Below are 18,623 nucleotides of genomic sequence, written 5' to 3'. Positions count from 1 at the left end.
AAAAAAAAAAAAAAAAAAAAAAAAAAAGAAAAAAAAGAAGAAAAATCCACTAAAGGAGTCCACAACTAGCTACATGAATATACTCCGATCTAAAAGAATCACACCAAGCTGAAAATTACAAAAAGTCGATTAACGGTAGCCCAAACAAATGCCTAAGCCTCACACCTCCCGAACTTCCTCCATCGACTTCCCCAATGCTAAAAATTCTACTATTCTTCTTGAGCCACACTCCCCACAAAATAACACAATAGCAAGCATGCCACAAGCCCCTTTCTTTATCACAAAAGGGAGAATTCATCTAGCTTGGTTTAAGTTAGATGTTTTGATACATTGAGGGGCCAGACAAACGCAACCCATTCTTGAGTACAATTTAAAGCCTGCAAGTGCACATATATGATATATTATTGAGACTCACCAATGAAGTCATCTAAAAAAGAAAAAAAATTCTATAGAGCAACAGCTTCTTTGCAATTATGTTCTGATAAAAGAATTTGAGACAGGTGGAAATCTCAGGAAAGGTGCACTTTTTTGTGCAATAAGAGGCAGTAGAAGCTGGTTTTGAAGTTATTGCTTTAATACCTCACATGCAAAATTTGAAAGAGTAGAATTCTTTTAATTTTTTTCCCCAGCCCCCTTACTTTACTAGTTTCCGAATGGTTGATCTACTGCCCATTAATCTAGTGAGCATTTGATCTTTTCTGTACTAGAGAGACTTTTTATCTGGGTTTTATTAATTTTTATCGAGAAGTCTCCTACACAAATACATTAAGACTTAACAAAATACAGAAATTCCCTACTTCCAAGAAGTGATTGTCATGGCAACTACTTGTGATGCTTGTGGTTACCGTAGTTCTGAGGTATGTCTTAACTTTGCCTATACTGCACCTTTTGACCTGCTTGTTTGAGTTGTGATGATAATTATGATCTTGTTATGCAGCTGAAGCCTGGTGGGCGAATCCCTGAAAAAGGAAAGATAATTAGTCTTTGTGTAAAGAATGTTAAAGATCTCAGTCGAGATTTGATAAAGGTTTGTTAACTGTTGATGAAATTGTTTCTGGTTGGAATGCTTTTTTTTTTTAAAAGTATGGTGATAAGGGGGCTACCTTGTTGTACAATGTCGTAGCATGTTTGCTATCTTGTGCTTTTGAATATTTTAATTTGTATAGATTATTTTGGGGGGTGTTGCCTTGTTAGGCTTTTTTAGTAGTTCAATAGTTAGTAGCTCAAATATCATTAAAAAGTTGGTTAGAAAAAAGTTTATTTTTCTTTTAAACCATATAAACATTACATCTACCACATGGTGTAGGTTTAAAAATGTGTTCTGTACTTGCTCATTTTATGATATATGTGCTAATTGGATTGGAGGACCTTTCTGTAACCTTCATTGTCAATGGAGTCTCTCCTCTTTTTATATATTTCATTATATTGATAAAGTGCTGTTTCTTTAAAAAATGACAAAAGGAAAATATAATAGGACTGAGTTCCGGGCATGAGACTGAAGTGACCAGTGCTTGTATCATGTAAGTTGGAACATATAGTTTGACGAAGTTATGTTTTTTTACCAGTCAGATACTGCAAGTGTGAAAGTCCCAGATCTTGACTTGGAGCTGACTAGTGGCACTCTTGGGGGAATTGTTACAACTGTTGAAGGTTTAATCACAAAGATAAGTGAAAGTAAGTATATTTAATCTGCAGTATTGTATTGTTTTGCGTCATTTTACGTGTACTGCCTCTGAGTCTCTGTTTAAAAGTCTTAAATGGTCAACAAAACTGCCTATGAATGCCTAAATAAAATCTAAGCTCTCATTCTTTAACTTTCACTCTCTCACTGTTTTGTTACTATCACTTCTCATATTTAAAAATTTTACTTTATTTTTTTATTGTGCATTTTTAAAAAGAAAGCCTACGATGGAATTAATTTTAGCAATAGGGGCAAAAGTTTACCGATAATTGATCCCATAAGTTTGAATCCTTTTGCAACTAGTCTTGTTTTATATCATTTAACATTACGATGGACATTACATTTTATGGTGAAGACCCATTTACACCCCACTATTTCTTAGCTTCTCCCAAAAGTGCTTAGGTACGTTCATAATGGAAATGAGAACAATCAACTCCCTTAAAGAGATTGGGAAATAAATATTTGAGGTAGAAAAAACTAGGATGTTCCAGCCTACAATGCTAAAGCATAATTTGATTTTTAGCCGGAAGAGAACCAACACTACTAAAGGTCTGAGGTTTTTTATCACTATCAAAAGGTTCATCAAAATAGTAGAGATCATCAAGCATCCTAGCACGTCTAAATATCCTATCCGAGGTCTGGTTCAGAAAAATACAAAACAACACAATAGTTGAATCTTTAGTCGTTTCCATGGCTCTTTTCCTGCCATAGACAAAAAAAAAAAAAAAAAACTACAATTCTAATTTTTTCATTGCAATATGGGGGAAGAGGGGAAGTATGAGTCAAAGAGAGAAGACAAACTAGTCATAGGGTCAAAGTTCCAAACTCGATTATCCACGGAGAAGAACTGCGACAAGAGTAGGCTTGAGGATAATTACATGTTTGTGATTTAGGGCCCATCTTGTATAATTCTTGGATTAACCTTGACCTTTGTTGTAAATCTTGATTGTTTTCTTGAGGGTAATCTTAACCCTGCATAGTTTTTATTTTATCTTGAGTAGCTAGTTTCGTGTAGCAGCCGGTTACCTCATTATTTGGACTGGTTTTGCCTTTAACTTTGTTTCTTCCAGCAAGCCTTGGTTATAAAATAGGGGGCTTATTTGTACTTGAGTTCACTTGATCATCCTAAGAAGAAAAATTCTCCTACTTGCATACATCAGTTTGTGTCTAGGGAACAAAAGAATTATTTGATGATAAATTGGTTTTTAGCAAATTTAGGGTTTGATGAATGTGATCCTGTGACATGGTATTGAGATAATAGAAAAGAATAGAAATCCACCAACATATAAAAAAAAGTAGTGATGCAACCAAGATTTGAACCAATCCAGATTTTGAACCGAATCACCTACCAACTTACCCAAATAATGAACCAAACCAGACCGTGAACTGAACCCAACTAGATCTTGAATTGTTTGAATGACTGGAGCAAACTTGTGGAGGATAGAGAAACGTGTGCAAAACTAGTCTGGTGAGCAACTCTGTTAAACAAGCAAATTGGGAATTAGAGAGTGACGGTGAGGTCCAAGAAACTCAGAAAGCGACAGCAAGCTATAATTGGAAGAGACTCCAACAGAACTTAGAGAACAATGATAAGGTCTGGCGAAACGACAGATAGGTCTAGGGCGGTTCAACAATTGTGAATTAGAGGTTTGGAGGAGTGGCAATAGTAACCCATGAGGATGGGAAATAGCCAAGGCTAGGGTTTCTGCAGCAACATACGATAGTAATTGTGAAGACAACACTCACCTTCTCCTGTGAACAAACTCTGACCAACGGCCACATGAACACAAATGTATGGCCACCTGAACACAAGCAACTTCACTTGCAAACATGAATAGTTCGACTAGAAGTAGATTTGCACCCTTTAGAATCGGTGGGTAGAATTTTGGCAACTTAGTAGCTAGGGATTCTATAGCGTGGCTACTAGGATTTTGTTGGGACACTAGGGTTAACCTTCTCTGGTACCATCTAGATTTGAATGGAATAAAATATTTTCTTCTAATTGATCAATCATAGACCCCCTCCCTCATGTTAAAATAGACCCCTCCATCTTCTTCAAAGGGCCATGGAAGTACATAAAAAAATATCTCAGCCTCATCACCAACCGAATTCGCCATAAAGTGGGTGATGGAGGAAGCACGTTTTTATGGACCGTCCCATGGATTGAAAACACCATGCTAGCCCTGCGGTATCCACTTTTGTATAGATTCTCTCGTAGCAAAAGAGTCACAATCAAAGAAACGTGGAATGATGTCAACAAATTCTGGACCTGATGCTTGGTAGGAACCTAAAGGGTAATGAACTTACGGAATGGGCCGAATTAAACCTGGACCTTGCCCCGTTGTATCTTCAAATGAAGCAGACTCATTGACATGACTTCTTAGTGCTAACAGGGTTTCTTTACAAAATCTTTGATGGACATAGGGGAAAAAGAGGAAGCAATAAATCCCACGCTAGCAAAGAAAATAAGAAAATATGGAAAGGAAATCACCCTAAGCCATTAGCACAAGTGAAAATCTTTAAGAAAAAAAATGTTCTACATTCTATCTCCAAGAAAGACGGAGGTAAAGGATTTATTGGATATGACCTTAACGTACCATCCCTTCAAGAATGCATATGCCTTACTTTGGAAAAACCTCATCATAGGTTTCTTTTCGAATATGGGGGAAAGAAAGGAATCAAAGAGTATTCACAGAAACGATACAAACTTGTACAAAGCTCTTGGACAAGTTGTTTACCAAGCTATATCTTGGTGTAAACTATCTAATAGTTTTGCTTCCTATCGTTATACCTCCCTCATTGAAATTGGGAAAGTCTTTTGTGAACATCATGGATATTACATTCCTTTTGTGATTTTCAAACATAAATTAAATTGTCTCTTATATATATAGAAAAGCTCAATACATAAAAGAAAACAATCAAAACAATCAAGATACGACTAAAACAAAATCATTAATGATTACAGCTAATTAACGTATTTGCAACCAACCACTACAATCTTTTAAAAGGAAGACGTAGTGTCTACACCCATAAATTGATTTACAACCTACCCTTGCCTTGTAAAATGCTGGAAAACCACTTTGAAGCTGTATTTTTTTTAGTTTCTAGAAGTTTTTTAACTCATATTTCTTTTATCCAGTCTGTTATACATCTGATTAGAAAGTCCTCAGTCACGTATAAATGCTTGAAATACGAGCTAGCTTTATATTTTTACTTTGATCCTTCGAAATCAAATCTGGATTCAAAACAGGATCTTACTAGCGATCTTCATCAATGCAGGTCTAGAGAGAGTGCATGGATTTACTTTTGGAGACAGTCTTGATGAAAATAAAAGAAACAAGTGGCAGGACTTCAAAACAAGACTAACCAAGGTACATGATCATGGATTTATGTGTACCTCGTGTATGAAGTTGGTGCATTTAGAACGTAGCTTTTTAATAGTAAGTAATAATTTAAAAAATGCCAGCTCTTCTTGCCCTTCAGAAGGGACATAATGTAGCACAAATCTTGGAGAAATCTTGAATCAATCTTTATTTGAATAATGCCTCAATTACAATATAGGGACCTCTATATAAAGGCTACAACCAAGTTTTTTAATCCTAGGTAAACATGTTTTACCTGGATGTACATAAAAGTCTTGTTTGCTGTAAAAATAAAGACTAATCTCGGTAACCAACAAGAAACTAATAAAACAGAGGAACAGGGGAATGAAAACCAATAGCTTTACAGTAATTCCGGTACTATCACGTGGGTCATTTTAATAATAACAGATAGATCAATACACTATTTCGATATTTGAACTAAATTTTAGTTTCAAATTGACATAACATGGGGTTTTAGACAAAAAAAAAAAAAAAATGTGGGTAATATTTTTTAAAAATTTCATTTTTGAAAAATACGGAATATGAATACTATTTGAATGTTGTACATTTTTCTTTACGCAATTGCCCCTGAGAGCATTCACATACTTAATTGAAGGCCCCTAAGAGAGGAATTGCCAATATTTTGTTTAAAACCACCCATACCAGTTTATGCCACCTCTTAATTTACGTGCTAGTTGTGAGATATGGATGAAATCTTTACGGGTAGCTAACCAATTAGTGGGATGTATGTCTTTTATGTTAAGAGAAAAAGAGCAGGGAGACGATAAAAAAAAAAAAAAATAGCTATTGAAGGCTTGCGGCTGATTTCTAAATTTGTGTGTATTATCGATCTTCTATCAATTCTTTGTAAGAGCAGGGAAATGCTGGATATTATGGATCTTCTATTGATGCTTGGGGAGTTTTATGGTAACCTAGGGAGAAGTAATGTTCGTATTTGTGGTAACCTAGAGAGGTTCTTGTATAAATCCTTCTTCCTTGGTTTAGTGAACCCTTTTCCCTTAGTGGCTCTTCCTTTGCCTCGTTCTGAATGGTGAAATTTTTGAATATGGTTAAGTTTTTTGTCTAGCAGGTTCTACATGGAAGAATCAGCACCATGGATAGGGTTTCAAGGAGGTTACCCAACTTTATGAGGCCTTTGTATTGCATTCTCTGCCTGGACCTTATGCTTTGGGCTTGTGACTTTGCTTATTTAGTTTGTAGTTGGTTTTTGTAGGAGTTTGGATGATTCGGTTTTGCCAAGCATAGAGGCTGCAAAGAGATGATTGAGAAGCTCCTTCCCCATCCTCCTTTTCATGAGAAAGGAAGGGCTTTATGCTAGCTGGCTTATGTGCCATTGGTTGGGGACTTCGGGAGAAAGGAACAATAGGATTTTTAGAGGTTTTGAGCGGCTTCCTAGTGAGGTATGGTCCTGTATTAGGTTCAGTGTGTACCATTTGCTATATCTTGCAATGGTGCAGTAGGCAAGCCAATGTCAGTGTGTTTCTGAAGCTTTCATGAACATAATACAGCAATAACCAAGACTAACCAAATGCAGCAAGCCTAAACTCCCAGAAAATTTCTTTTCTAGCAAAGGTGCAGTAGGTAAACCAATGGCTGTGTTTCTGAAGCTTTTGTGCACATAATGCAGCAATTAGGTGACGTTCTAAGGTATGGGAATCTTTTTTTTAAGTCTATCGCTATGTTGAGACCACCATAGCATCATAAAAAACTTAGATTTTCCTTGGGTAAAGACCTTTCCGGATTACCTTGTACAAGGAGTAATCTGGAAAGGCGTATTGGGACTGCTGTATCTTCCATCAAAGGAACCACACAAGTTCTTGTTGGAGCTAGAGGTCTCAACCATGAATCCTGTTCATCTTTAAGCAGATTCGTGAGAGAGAATATAATAGGGTTGTATCTGAACATCAAGTCAATATGGTAGATTTTTATAAGAAAGTTCTCTTCGGTGGGCATCCGCATAGCTGATATATGTTGTTAAACAGTTAAGAAAACGTAGTAGTTTCAGTTACTTAATTCCTGGGGTGGCAAGCGCATTGCGGTAAAATTCACTTTGAATGAAAATGCTCCTACAACGAATCAGTTCTAGAGATATAATTTAAACCATCTTCTGCAGTATTTACTTTCACAAATTTAAATACTAATCTACACTGTTTTCCATGTTTTGGGTGTTCGCTGTCACAGCAATAATCAATAATCTTCTGGGCCTTTCTTCTAATTTCTCATCTTGCAGCTCTTGAGTTTGGAACAGCCTTGGACTCTAATCCTTGATGATGCATTAGCAAACTCGTTTATTGCACCAGTGACTGATGATATCAAAGATGACCATCAGTTAACATGTAAGTGACTTTTCACAATTGCATCTCTGCCGTGCTGCAAGTATTTGAACTGCAATTAACTCTTCACAATTACAATCTTTTTGGCTTACGACTTGCAAGTAGCTTAGCATTTTGATTTGATCTAGTTTTCTTCATGTGGATACTTATTTTTGGTGATGTTCACAGATGAGGAATACGAACGGTCCTGGGAACAGAACGAGGAACTCGGTTTGAACGACATGGACACCTCATCTGCTGATGCTGCTTACACGTAACAAATCAAAAGAATGCTCTGCTACATTGGAGAAGACGGAAAGCTTCAACTTTGAGAGTTCTTCAGATTTCCTAAAGAGGTTGATTCCCAGGCTATAGGTTTTGACTTCATAAACTTATAGATATCAACTTTGCTTCCATTGTTTTATAATTTAAACATATATGTCGCTTGATCTTGGACCTTCATTCCTATGTTAACATTAATTCCATATGTACTTTGGACCTTCATGCTCCATATATGTCTCTTGTTATGGTTCCAAACAATGGGATCATCGTTATTGGTTTGCCTTTTTTTTCAAAGGTGAATTGAAAAAGATCCTAAAGGCATTGGGGAATATTTTGAGGAAGCGTGTGGAAAAGTGGCATGTCAGGTGTCACTGTGTGTCCCTTTAGAAAGTGCTTTTTAAGTTATCTGTCTGATTTGTATTATTACAGATTAGGTAAACAACAACAATTGATAGCAAATAGTTGTCAATGATGAAGTTAATAGCAAATAATCATAGATAGAAAATTTAAATTAAATACTATTTGTGTAATATTTTTATTTTATTTTATTTTATTTTGATATACATTCAAATAATCACTAATGAGTCTACTATCTATTTATACAACTCTTTATAAATGTAATAATAAATGTTGATAGTCTTTAAAACTTTCCAGACAAATTAATTTATTGGACTTAAAATTGTGCTTTCTTTATTCACATCTTGTACCCATGTGAAAGAGGTCGAACGGTTTTATTTGAATGGATCTCAATGGATCCCTAGAGGAGAAGTAATAGGTTGGAATGACAGAATTGGAACCGGTGACATTTTGTATCCAAAACTAAAGGAGCTCACAAACTGCGCTACATCCCTTGAAATTGGTCTACGGTGGTCATTGGTCATTGTAAAGAATCTATTCCTGCCCTGTTTGCAAATACTTTAAGCTTATTGTTACAGGTTAGATTGTCATAAATACAATCCGTCTTTAAAAAAAAATCATTTTAGTCTATTTCTTTTTTTTTATTTTAAGAATTTATCTTAATTAATTTAATTAGGATGAACTTGGTCACAAGTATTAAAAAATTTATAATACCATCTCTATTTTATCATTGGCTGAGCCAATATGAACATAGTTATATTGACATGTTCATTACAGCAAAAGATTAGAGGTAAATTGACATGTTCATTACAACAAAATATTAGAGGTTCAAAGTGTTAGCAGGATTCCATAAAATAAAATGAAATACTACATAAAAGTGTGCTATACTCTCAATGCAACAGATAAGTAAACCTAAAATTTAAATTAATGTTTCGAAAAAAGAAAAAAAATTCTATAAAACTTATTAAATACAAAATTTAATCTTTATATTTAATAAAACAATTAATTTTTAGAAGTGTCAGATTTATTAGATATAAAATTAAAACTTCATAAATATATTAGATAAAAAATATAAAAAATTTAAGGATCAATTAAATATTTCCTAAAGTTTAGGAGACTATATGAACAAGAAATTAAACGTTTTATAGACTAAAAATTGTAATTTAGCATTAAATGAATTTGTTCCGACCATATATAATTTATTTATTGAATAATACTAGATTTATTACTATTTGGTAAGGATAAAATTTTAAAATTTTCTTGTTGTTTTTTAAATTATAGGACTAAATTTATTTTAACTGTTTTCTAAGGAGGAAATTAAATAAAAGTGGAATTTGTGGTATAAAACAAGTTTATTATTGGGCTACCATTTTTATTCGACCAAGAGAGCTTTTGCTCGGATTACAGTCCAGACTGGTTCTTCATCAACATTCGTGATTCCCGAGACTAAAAAATCAAATCAATTCCGAAAGTGTGAGCATAAAATCTCCACCCAGACAGATTCTGCAACTTCTCCTCTCAACCCTTTGATCCATCTCCAATTTTTCCACCGGAAATTTGGTACACACTCCACGATCCTCCATCGGCTGTAAGCAGCCGCCATTTCTGGATACTCTTTGCCCAGCTTTTCCTCCGATTCAAATCTCACTTGGAGAGGGTTTTGAAGCATAGTTTGAGTACGGAAGAATGGAGAGCAGCGAGGAAGAGGATGATTTCCCGTCTATTGAGAGCATCATTCCGCAGTCCAAGGTTGATTCTCTCTACCAATCCCACACTGAACAGGTTCGTTCTTCTGCTTCCTTACTCATACATTGCAGGAAAACGGCAGGTTGTTCTTGTTATTGTTCTTTGAATTACTGCAGATTTAAGATTTTGGGTTGTTTCATTGTTTCCGTTTGTATTCATTTCTGTGTCCATGTTCTTACCGTGCTGATCTTAATGTATTTAGTTTAGCCGAACTATAAAATTCTCTTTGGTCTTTCGTTTCTGATCTGTTTGTGTTGACAATTTCTGGTGGATAAATGTAAATCTCAACTACAACGTGAAGTGAACTATTACTTCATACTACCCGTGGGAAGGAAAGCTTAGCTGCAACACTTGCTCATAAATGTAGCCGAAAAATGTAACCAAGGGAAAAAGGGACTAAAACTGTAGTCATAATTCTAGTTCCTTGCTCGGAAATTGGAGAAAAACCAACACGTTCTCCAACATTCTACTCAAGCCAATGCATGAATATTGGGCGTATTTAGCTTGTTTGTGTTCCTATGAAACTTGTATGTGTAATAAACAACAACATCCTGTATTTTCTCTTCAGTCTTCTTTCAGTTCTGGAAGGCTCTTTTGTCTAAATCTAGGTGTTTCAAGAGAGTATAAAAATTGCAAAAATCTTTCTTCAGTTTTTTGAGTTCCAACCAGGATAACCCTTAGAGCTGATCTGAGAAATGCACTTCAAAGGGAGGGAAGCTAGGTTTCCCAATGTTGATATGGTCAGACATAAAAGATTGTTAAGTTAGGTAAAAAACCAGAGGTAGAGAGAGAGAGAGAACAGAATGAAACCGATAGCCCTGAATTATGTTGAAAAAGTCAGGATGCTCTCCACATACCTCTCATTTGGGCAAAAAAAAAAAGTTTGTGAAGGTTTGCACATTTCCTCACTTGAGTAGAAAGGTTTGAAGAAAGGAGGATATCCTGAGCCAAGCACAAGCAGTAAGTAGATCAATAGAGTAATAAAGTTGGATCAAGAAAGAAGGCCAAAAGCTATGCAGTCAAACTCACGTTGTCGACACCTCTTGTCCTGAGTGATTTCTCGTATCTGTACAGACAGGTAGAACGTCTCATCTCTTTCCTCAAAGTGGTGGATCGAACTTCGATCATGTCACGAGAGTGAAATTGATTTCTTTTGTCATCCTGTGAACCCTGACAATATCACTTACTAGTCACACTCAGAGTATCTTCAGGAAACCCATGAGAGGTTGAGATTTCTAGAAGCTTTAATTTTATGACTTTCACAAATGAGCAAAAATCGAAAATATGCTGAGCATCTCCTGGCTATTCCTACATAATGAGCAACAATCTGAGTTGAGAGAGCAAGAAGATTATTATCTTTTTTCTTTGGGTTTTGTTGTATATATTGATTTCACCAAAAGTTAAGGACCCCAGCAAGATTTTCACTTTTTTGGAACTTTGAGAATGAAGGATCAGGTCATCTTAAGTCAACCAAGAGAAGATAGCTTTTTATCATTGTACACGTCTGCACTCAAGCTGTCAAAGTCTTTGTTCCTGAATAGAATGCTTTCTATTGTCATGAGATCTCTTGAGCTTACTCCAATCCTCCAATTCCTTACCCAAAAATGGTTTTCTGAGATTGATACCTGCCACAACTGACTTTACTTGGTTGATTTTAAGATCAGAGACTGGCCTCAAAGGTTTATATGAGGTTGAAAAGCTTAAGGGATTTTCCTCTCTTCCATCACTGAAAAGTATAGAATATAATCAAGAAAATGGAGATCTTTTATCTAAATACCTTGAGATCCAACAGACAACCCTTCAATCAGATTGTCGTTTATTCCATTATTGATCAACTAAATAAAGCGCTGAACCGCCAATGCAAAATGGAAAAGAGAGAGGAGTCCCTTGTCTACAGCCTCCAAGATGCCTTAAACCTCCCCCTTAGTTATTCATTGATGATCACAGCTTAGGAGACTGTAGAGATTCAACAGTATTCCTCCCTCTATGTCCGACCTTTCAAAAGAATAAATAATTAACTGAAAAACCAAGCTTTAATTGAGAAAAAGGAAAGAATATGAACAAACTTGTAAAAAGAGTAGTCCAACACAAAAGGAGTCAAAACACAAACCTATGCCATCCATACATAAAACTAAAAGGGCTTCAACCAACAGGAGTTAGGCTTAGAGCTATTAGTTACTTAATCCCTGACAATGGATGGTTAATGACAACTATACCCGTGCAGGCCTGAGTGTATGGTAATTTGTGAGAGTTGTGGGGCAATAGAAACAACAAAATCTTCCGAGGATGAGAGTGTTTCTAGTGATGTTTTGGCCTATGTTTCTAGGCTCTTTTGTAATATTCGCGAGGTCTTATTTCTCTTAACTAGAGCCCTTTCTTGTGGTTTGACTCCCGTTTGTGGGCTTTCATCTTGGATGTTCGTGTATTCTTTCATTTGTTTCTCAATAAATATAAGCTTTTCATTAAACTAAAACACTAGTTTGAATGGTGTATTTTGGTGTATTTCTGCATTTTAAATTTAAGTTTACATTTTTTTAAAGTTTGTACTGGTTTTGATATAAGAAAATGGTGTCTGTGTAGGGAATTAGAAGGCTATGCTGTGAACTTATGGATTTAAAGGATGCTGTGGAGAACTTATGTGGCAATATGCAGACCAAGTATTTGGCTTTTCTAAGGTAACAAGCTGACCAGTAAGTATATTCACAAACTATAAAGTGGCTTCTTTGAAGTAATGAACTGCCATTTTGGCAATATACTATGGAACTGGTTAGTAATCCATTTAAAAAGTTTCAATGTCACATGTTTACTTCACAATTTTGAAGCCATTCAGTTTTCAAGTCTGTGGCTAGTGAAAAGAAAAGCATATGTAGAAATGAGAAGAAATTAAATTTTCAGGTTCTGTGCATTGGAAAAAAAATCTTTGATTACGAGAAAATCCCAAAACACCTTTATAGTATTGGGTTTATTGCATTCCATCATTTTTTAAAAAGAAATTCAAGGTTCAACCACGTATCCAGGTAATTTGCAAGTGAGCAGATTTTTAACCATTTAACAAAATCTCTTTAGTTCCAGATTTTCAATGTAACTCTTCAGGATCCTTTGATGTTCTTATGAAAAAGAAAAAAAATCCCGTAGAACTTCTGGTTAAGTTCAAAACTTTAGATTCGGTACCCTCTTCTTCAATCAAACTCCTCACAGCATCAGATGAAATTTAATAAATGAGCGTCATGCTTCTCCTGGTTGGCACTATCCTATGACATAATTTCAAATTCTCATCTCCCTCTTGTTATATTTGATCTTGCACATTTAATACCACCTATGGCTATCCTTGGTAACGATATCCATTAGCCGGTTTCTAGCAAGTTTCCTGTCCTTCCACAAGAAGATAATTCCTTGTTAACTCAAGGCAGTTTGCATTTTCTACTGATGTTCTTAAATGCTATTCATATTTAATCCAGGGTGCACGTTATTTGAGTTTCACTCATTTTTATCGGAGATTCATGAGTCTAGGACTTAATTTTGGCTGTTATTCAGGATATCCGAAGAGGCTGTGGAGATGGAACATGAGTTGGTTGAGCTACAAAAACATATTTCATCGCAAAGAATTCTAGTGCAAGATCTAATGACTGGTGTATGCCACGAGTTAGAACAGTGGAGCCAATCTAATGATGGCACTGATGAAGTTAAGGATGGTGCAAAAATTTATGACCCTCAAGATTCCTTGTCAAAGTTGGAAGATGGTCACAATACGGTATTTCTTGAGAATGTTGACATTCTTTTAGCTGAGCATAAGGTAGAAGAAGCACTGGAGGCTTTAGATGCAGAAGAGAGAAACTCTCCGGAGCTCAAAACAACTGGGGAAATTTCAACCGAATTGTCCTCGTACAAATCTGCATTTTTGAAACGCAAAGCTATGCTTGAGGAACAACTGATTGAAATTTCTGAACAACCTTTTGTAAACCTTCGTGAGCTTAGAAAGGCCTCATCTGGTTTATTAAGACTTGGTAAAGGTTCTTTGGCTCATCAATTACTGCTCAAGTCATTTGGATCTCGTCTTCAAAGGAGCATCACGACTTTTCTTCCTTCATGTGCTGCTTGTCCGAAGACATTTTCAGCTACTTTGGGTAAACTTGTATTTTCTGCAATTTCGTTGGCTACTAAAGAATCTGCTTCAATCTTTGGTGATGATCCTATTTACACAAATAGAGTTGTTCAATGGGCTGAATGTGAAATTGAATTCTTTGTACGGTTGGTGAAAGAGAATGCACCATCTTCTGAGACAGTGTCTGCTCTACATGCAGCTAGCATATGCATACATGCTAGTCTTAATTACTGTTCATTATTGGAAATACAAGGCTTGAAACTGTCAAAGCTACTTTTGGTGCTCTTGCGGTCTTTTATGGAAGAAGTTCTCGAGTTGAACTTCCGAAGGGCTAGAAGAGGCATTCTTGACTTGGCTGAACCAGATGACAACTTTGTATTATCATCTCGCTTTGCGTCGCCATTGTCTCCATTTTTGACATCCTTGGATAGCTTGCTTGTGGTTAGTGGGATGAAGTTCATGCATATTGTTGATGTAAGTTGGTTATTTGTACTCAAATTGTTCTTGCTGAAAATTGTGTTGGTTCTTTTTGATTTTTTACATATTGCTTCTATTTATTTTAAAAATAATTTTGGATGCTTTGCTAACTTATGCAGTATGCACCCGTTTATAATTTTAGCATTGAAAAAATTATCTACTTTTTAATATCATAGGTAGCCGAATCCCTCTGGTTTGAACCCATGACCTCAAAGCATTTGGTTTTGTAGCTTTGCCCTTTGTTCACCAGGCCAGTCCCCACTATTTCAGAATTTGAAAAACTCTTAGTAATACAAAATGAGAGATTCAAGAAGGCAAAGTAGAAGGGAAAAACTCCTGAAATGACCATTCAATTTTTACTTTATTTGGTAAGTTGGTGATTTTTTCATTAACTGACAATGTGATACTGGAACATGGCAACTTCTATAGGATATATTGGAACAGCTGACATCATCAGCAGTTTTTCATTTTGGAGGCAACGTCTTGAATAGAATTTCTCAGTTGTTTGATAAATACATGGACGCCCTACGCAAAGCACTACCAGGCCCCTCGGATGATGAAAATCTTACAGAATTAAAAGAGCCTACACCCTTCAGAGTTGAAACTGATTCCGAAAAGTTAGCGATTCTTGGTATAGCATTTACCATTATGGATGAACTTTTACCAGATGCTGTGATGACCGTCTGGAAACGGCAGGATGAATTAGTCCAGAAGAATGAATCAACTGAGACTGTTGTGTATAATTCTGGAAGTTCTGTTGAACTGAAGGATTGGAAGCGCCATCTCCAAGTATCATTTGACAAGCTTAGAGATCACTTCTGCCGGCAGTATGTTTTGGGTTTCATATATTCAAGAGAAGGAAAAACAAGATTAGATGCATGGATTTATTTAAGTGGGGATGGACAACAGGATCTTCATTGGGGTTCTAATCCTCATCCATCACTTCCATTTCAGGTATCATCCCTTTATGCTAGAATATCGACGTGTTTATGATGCATTCTTAAGGCGTTTTGGGTTTCCATGACTATTTAAAATGTATTGAGAAAATTATGTTTATATGATTGCACGTCGTTGTATATCATACTTCGTTTGTATATGATGATCATTTTAGGCCGACAAGTTATAGGATCTGGGCTTGGTAATCATAGACATGGAAAAACATTTTGGCTGAGCTGTTATTTTTCTTTCTTCATTGATTTAGTGCACTTTAGTTTGGTGTTTGGGCTTAAACCACATAATCAATTATCTAAATTTGTACTGTCTAAGTTCCTGAGCTGCAACTCATTATCCGCCAAATTTACGGTATATGGTACAGAGGGTAGAGAATTCAAAATTCAAGCTATCACGATTGTGAGATCCTACATCGGTTGGAGAGAGAAACGAAACATTCCTTATAAGGGTGTGGAAACCTCTCCCTAGTAGATGTGTTCTAAAACCGTAAGGCTAACGGCGATGTGTAACGAGCCAAACCGGACAATATTTACTAGCGGTGGTCTTGGGCTGTTACAAATGGTATTAGAGCCAGACACAACGCTGGCCTCTCAAAGGAGTGGATTGTGAGATTCTACATCGGTTGGAGAGGGGAGCGAAACATTCCTTATAAGGATCTGGAAACCTTTCCCTAGTAGACGCATTTTAAAACTGTGATGCTGACGGCGATACATAACGGGCCAAAGCAAACAATATAAAAGGTTTGGCCAACTTCACAAGAGATAAAGTAGTATTCTCTAATCCAATTTGATGGCCAGGGACTGAATTAACAGCAATATGATTCAGCCATACTGCTGGCTTCTGCCTGTTTCAAACTCTTCTTTTGTGTGTGTAAAAAAGAACTTACTACTCTGTTGATATATCAGTTTTCATGCTATGAACGTGATTTCTGGCATTATTGCAGGCACTATTTGCAAAATTGCAACAATTGGCAATTGTTGCAGGAGATGTCTTGCTTGGGAAAGAGAAGATACAGAAGATTTTGCTTGCTAGGCTGACAGAGACCTTCCTTATCTGGTTGTCTGATGACCAAGAGTTTTGGGGCGTTTTTGAAGACGATTCAGTCGATCTTCTGCCAGTTGGTTTGCAGCAGGTATGTCTCATCTGGCACTCCTGAGTGCCTTTAACTACATCTCTTATCATTCATAAAGTTTCAAACTTAAACAAGTTTGAGCACCACCAAGAAGCCAAGTTCTCTATACTATAGACAAAAGAGTTCCAAAAAAGTTTCATTCTAAAAAATTCTTTGATTTCTTTCCTTTGAAGTTGATCGTAATGTAGCGTTAATCGAACGATCCTAGCGGATCTTAGCCTTCCTTTTAAAGTGAGTCCCCAATAGACTCCAACGGCCAGTCATTAACCTTCTTAGGGAGGGTAATTGAGTAACCATACTTCTTGAAAATAAACGATGAACTTAGCCACCAAGTGATCATGGATTCATTCCCATGTCGAGGGGGAGATAGTTCAAGATAGAAAGTTCCTTTGCAGTCTGTCAGCAATATTAAAACCTCTATAAATCACACTGTAAGGTATCTCCCTTCTAACTCGGGTTTCACTATTCTTTCACAAGGTAAATAGGCTTTGCCAACCTCCCTTCAAAATCCTCGACGCGTTGTCTGAAAGCGCGAATACGTGCTTCTATCAATTCCCCTCAAAGCCTGATTTTCTTCCAAACTTAAGAAGTGCTTCAGTTTGCTCCTTCACCTCTCCAACTCAGTAAAGTGTCATTACCACTCTATTCCCAACATAGCATCCCACAACGTTAACCCTTGCTTGGTCGATTTTGAGATGCATATGAATCAGAAAAGAGTTGACAGCACCCTGAAGCAACACAGAACACTCCCAGAAAATTTGAAATGGCTGCTAATCTCCCCCCCCATCTGAGAACTTTCTACAAACAAAAAATAGGAATAAGAAAGTAATACAACCCCCTCTAATTTCTTTCATAAACAATGAAATAGAGAGTTTATTTCTTCTTCTTCAATGAAATAAGAAAGTAATATAACCTGTGCATAATATCTTTCTCTTGGCAGCTAATTCTGGATATGCACTTCACGGTTGAAATAGCACGTTTTGCTGGCTATCCGTCTCGCCAAATCCATCAGATTGCATCTGCTATCATTGCTCGTGCCATCAGGACATTTTCTGATAGAGGCATTGATCCACAAAGGTCTCTCTTTCTCTCTCTATCTCTCTCACATATGCTCACGCACGCGCGCACACACGCCACACGTTCTCTTTTGCTGCTATGCTGCCTTTTTAAAGGAATCGAAAAACTGAACTACTACGTATGATTAGTGCTCTCCCTGAGGATGAATGGTTTCTTGAAACTGCCAAGTCTGCAATCAGCAAACTACTAGGAGCTGACGGGTCCGATAGTTCCGAGATTGATGATGATCACATTATTCTACACCACGACGACGACGACTCGGATTCTGATGATACTACTTCCTCTCTTTCAACACTAGAATCTACAGAGTCTTTTGCCTCTGCAAGTATGGGAGAGCTTGAGAGTCCATCTGATCTCACCGATTCTGAGAACTAGTTTCGAAAAGAGGGCGGGTGAAAAGCTGACCCCCCTGCATTTTTAGCCATTGTCAACCTTTAGAGATCGCTTCCGATGGAGTCGTGATCGGATTTTGAGGTATGAGATTGTAGAATACAAGGTTTGTAATAGTGTTTATTGTAGATGTAGTGTAGTTGTTGATGTTTAATGTGGTGATGAATAAACTATTAATGTATTTGCATGCTGTATTTATCCATGATCATATCTTTCCCAGAAACGAGAAGTATGATCATCCACAGTTCATAGATATGTTTGAAACATAGCTCCAACATATCATAGTTTAATGTAATTTTTTCTGTTAAGGTGTTTTGATAATTATAATTATTATTATTATTATTTTTGTTCGACCTTAAGCGAGATTTGTCTTGATCAACCGAACACAATTCGTGTGTAATCCAAACTTGTTTGGGCGCACACGTTGCTTATGCGTGCATGCTCAATCATCTGCGTCTTTAGCCAACTTGCCTCTACTTTAGGTCAAGTCATCTAGCTCGATCTTCCCTTCACCTATTTATTTATTTAGTCAAACATTTAATTAACATTTGCAACTCAATTTCAAGGTATATTTGAAAAAAAATTTTAGGAGTTGTTCGAGGATCGAAAAAAATAATTATAGAATTAAATATCTTAAGAAAATGAGTGAACTCTGAGTACAGTCTAACTCAATAACCCAAATAATTTGATAACCTAGCATAACTCTATAAATTGGGTTGAGCTCTTCATGTTC

The 18,623-nt window shown here is 36.4% G+C and overlaps 2 protein-coding genes across 3 annotated transcripts in view; both read left to right on the top strand.

Moving 5' to 3' along the window:
* Positions 1-7,983, top strand: part of LOC111434255 (zinc finger protein ZPR1-like) — a 17,866-nt gene extending 9,883 nt beyond the window's left edge. The window contains exons 11-16 of the mRNA XM_023071657.1: positions 787-857; positions 938-1,027; positions 1,566-1,674; positions 4,961-5,052; positions 7,295-7,400; positions 7,566-7,983. Of these exons, the coding sequence (XP_022927425.1) occupies positions 787-857; positions 938-1,027; positions 1,566-1,674; positions 4,961-5,052; positions 7,295-7,400; positions 7,566-7,654 (557 nt within the window). The 3' untranslated portion in view covers positions 7,655-7,983. The remainder of the gene's footprint in view (positions 1-786; positions 858-937; positions 1,028-1,565; positions 1,675-4,960; positions 5,053-7,294; positions 7,401-7,565) is intronic.
* Positions 7,984-9,389: 1,406 nt separating this feature from the next.
* On the top strand, positions 9,390-18,198 carry LOC111434090 (exocyst complex component EXO84C). 2 transcript variants are annotated; one of them, XM_023071386.1, is made up of 7 exons: positions 9,390-9,797; positions 12,342-12,436; positions 13,296-14,337; positions 14,770-15,294; positions 16,235-16,423; positions 17,364-17,500; positions 17,629-18,198. In XM_023071386.1, exons 1-7 carry the CDS (start codon positions 9,702-9,704, stop codon positions 17,873-17,875), a joined length of 2,331 nt encoding a protein of 776 aa, XP_022927154.1. In that variant the 5' UTR covers positions 9,390-9,701; the 3' UTR covers positions 17,876-18,198. The 2 variants fall into 2 exon arrangements, with proteins under 2 accessions (XP_022927154.1, XP_022927155.1); XM_023071387.1 differs by lacking the exon at positions 9,390-9,797 and having other exon boundaries at positions 12,419-12,527.
* The last annotated feature ends 425 nt before the right edge of the window (positions 18,199-18,623 follow it).

The sequence above is a fragment of the Cucurbita moschata genome, unplaced genomic scaffold (genome assembly GCF_002738365.1).
Source record: "Cucurbita moschata cultivar Rifu unplaced genomic scaffold, Cmos_1.0 Cmo_Scf00044, whole genome shotgun sequence".
Taxonomy (NCBI): domain Eukaryota; kingdom Viridiplantae; phylum Streptophyta; class Magnoliopsida; order Cucurbitales; family Cucurbitaceae; genus Cucurbita; species Cucurbita moschata.
Note: the sequence above shows the minus strand (reverse complement) of the source record. Positions and strands in the feature narration are given on the sequence as shown.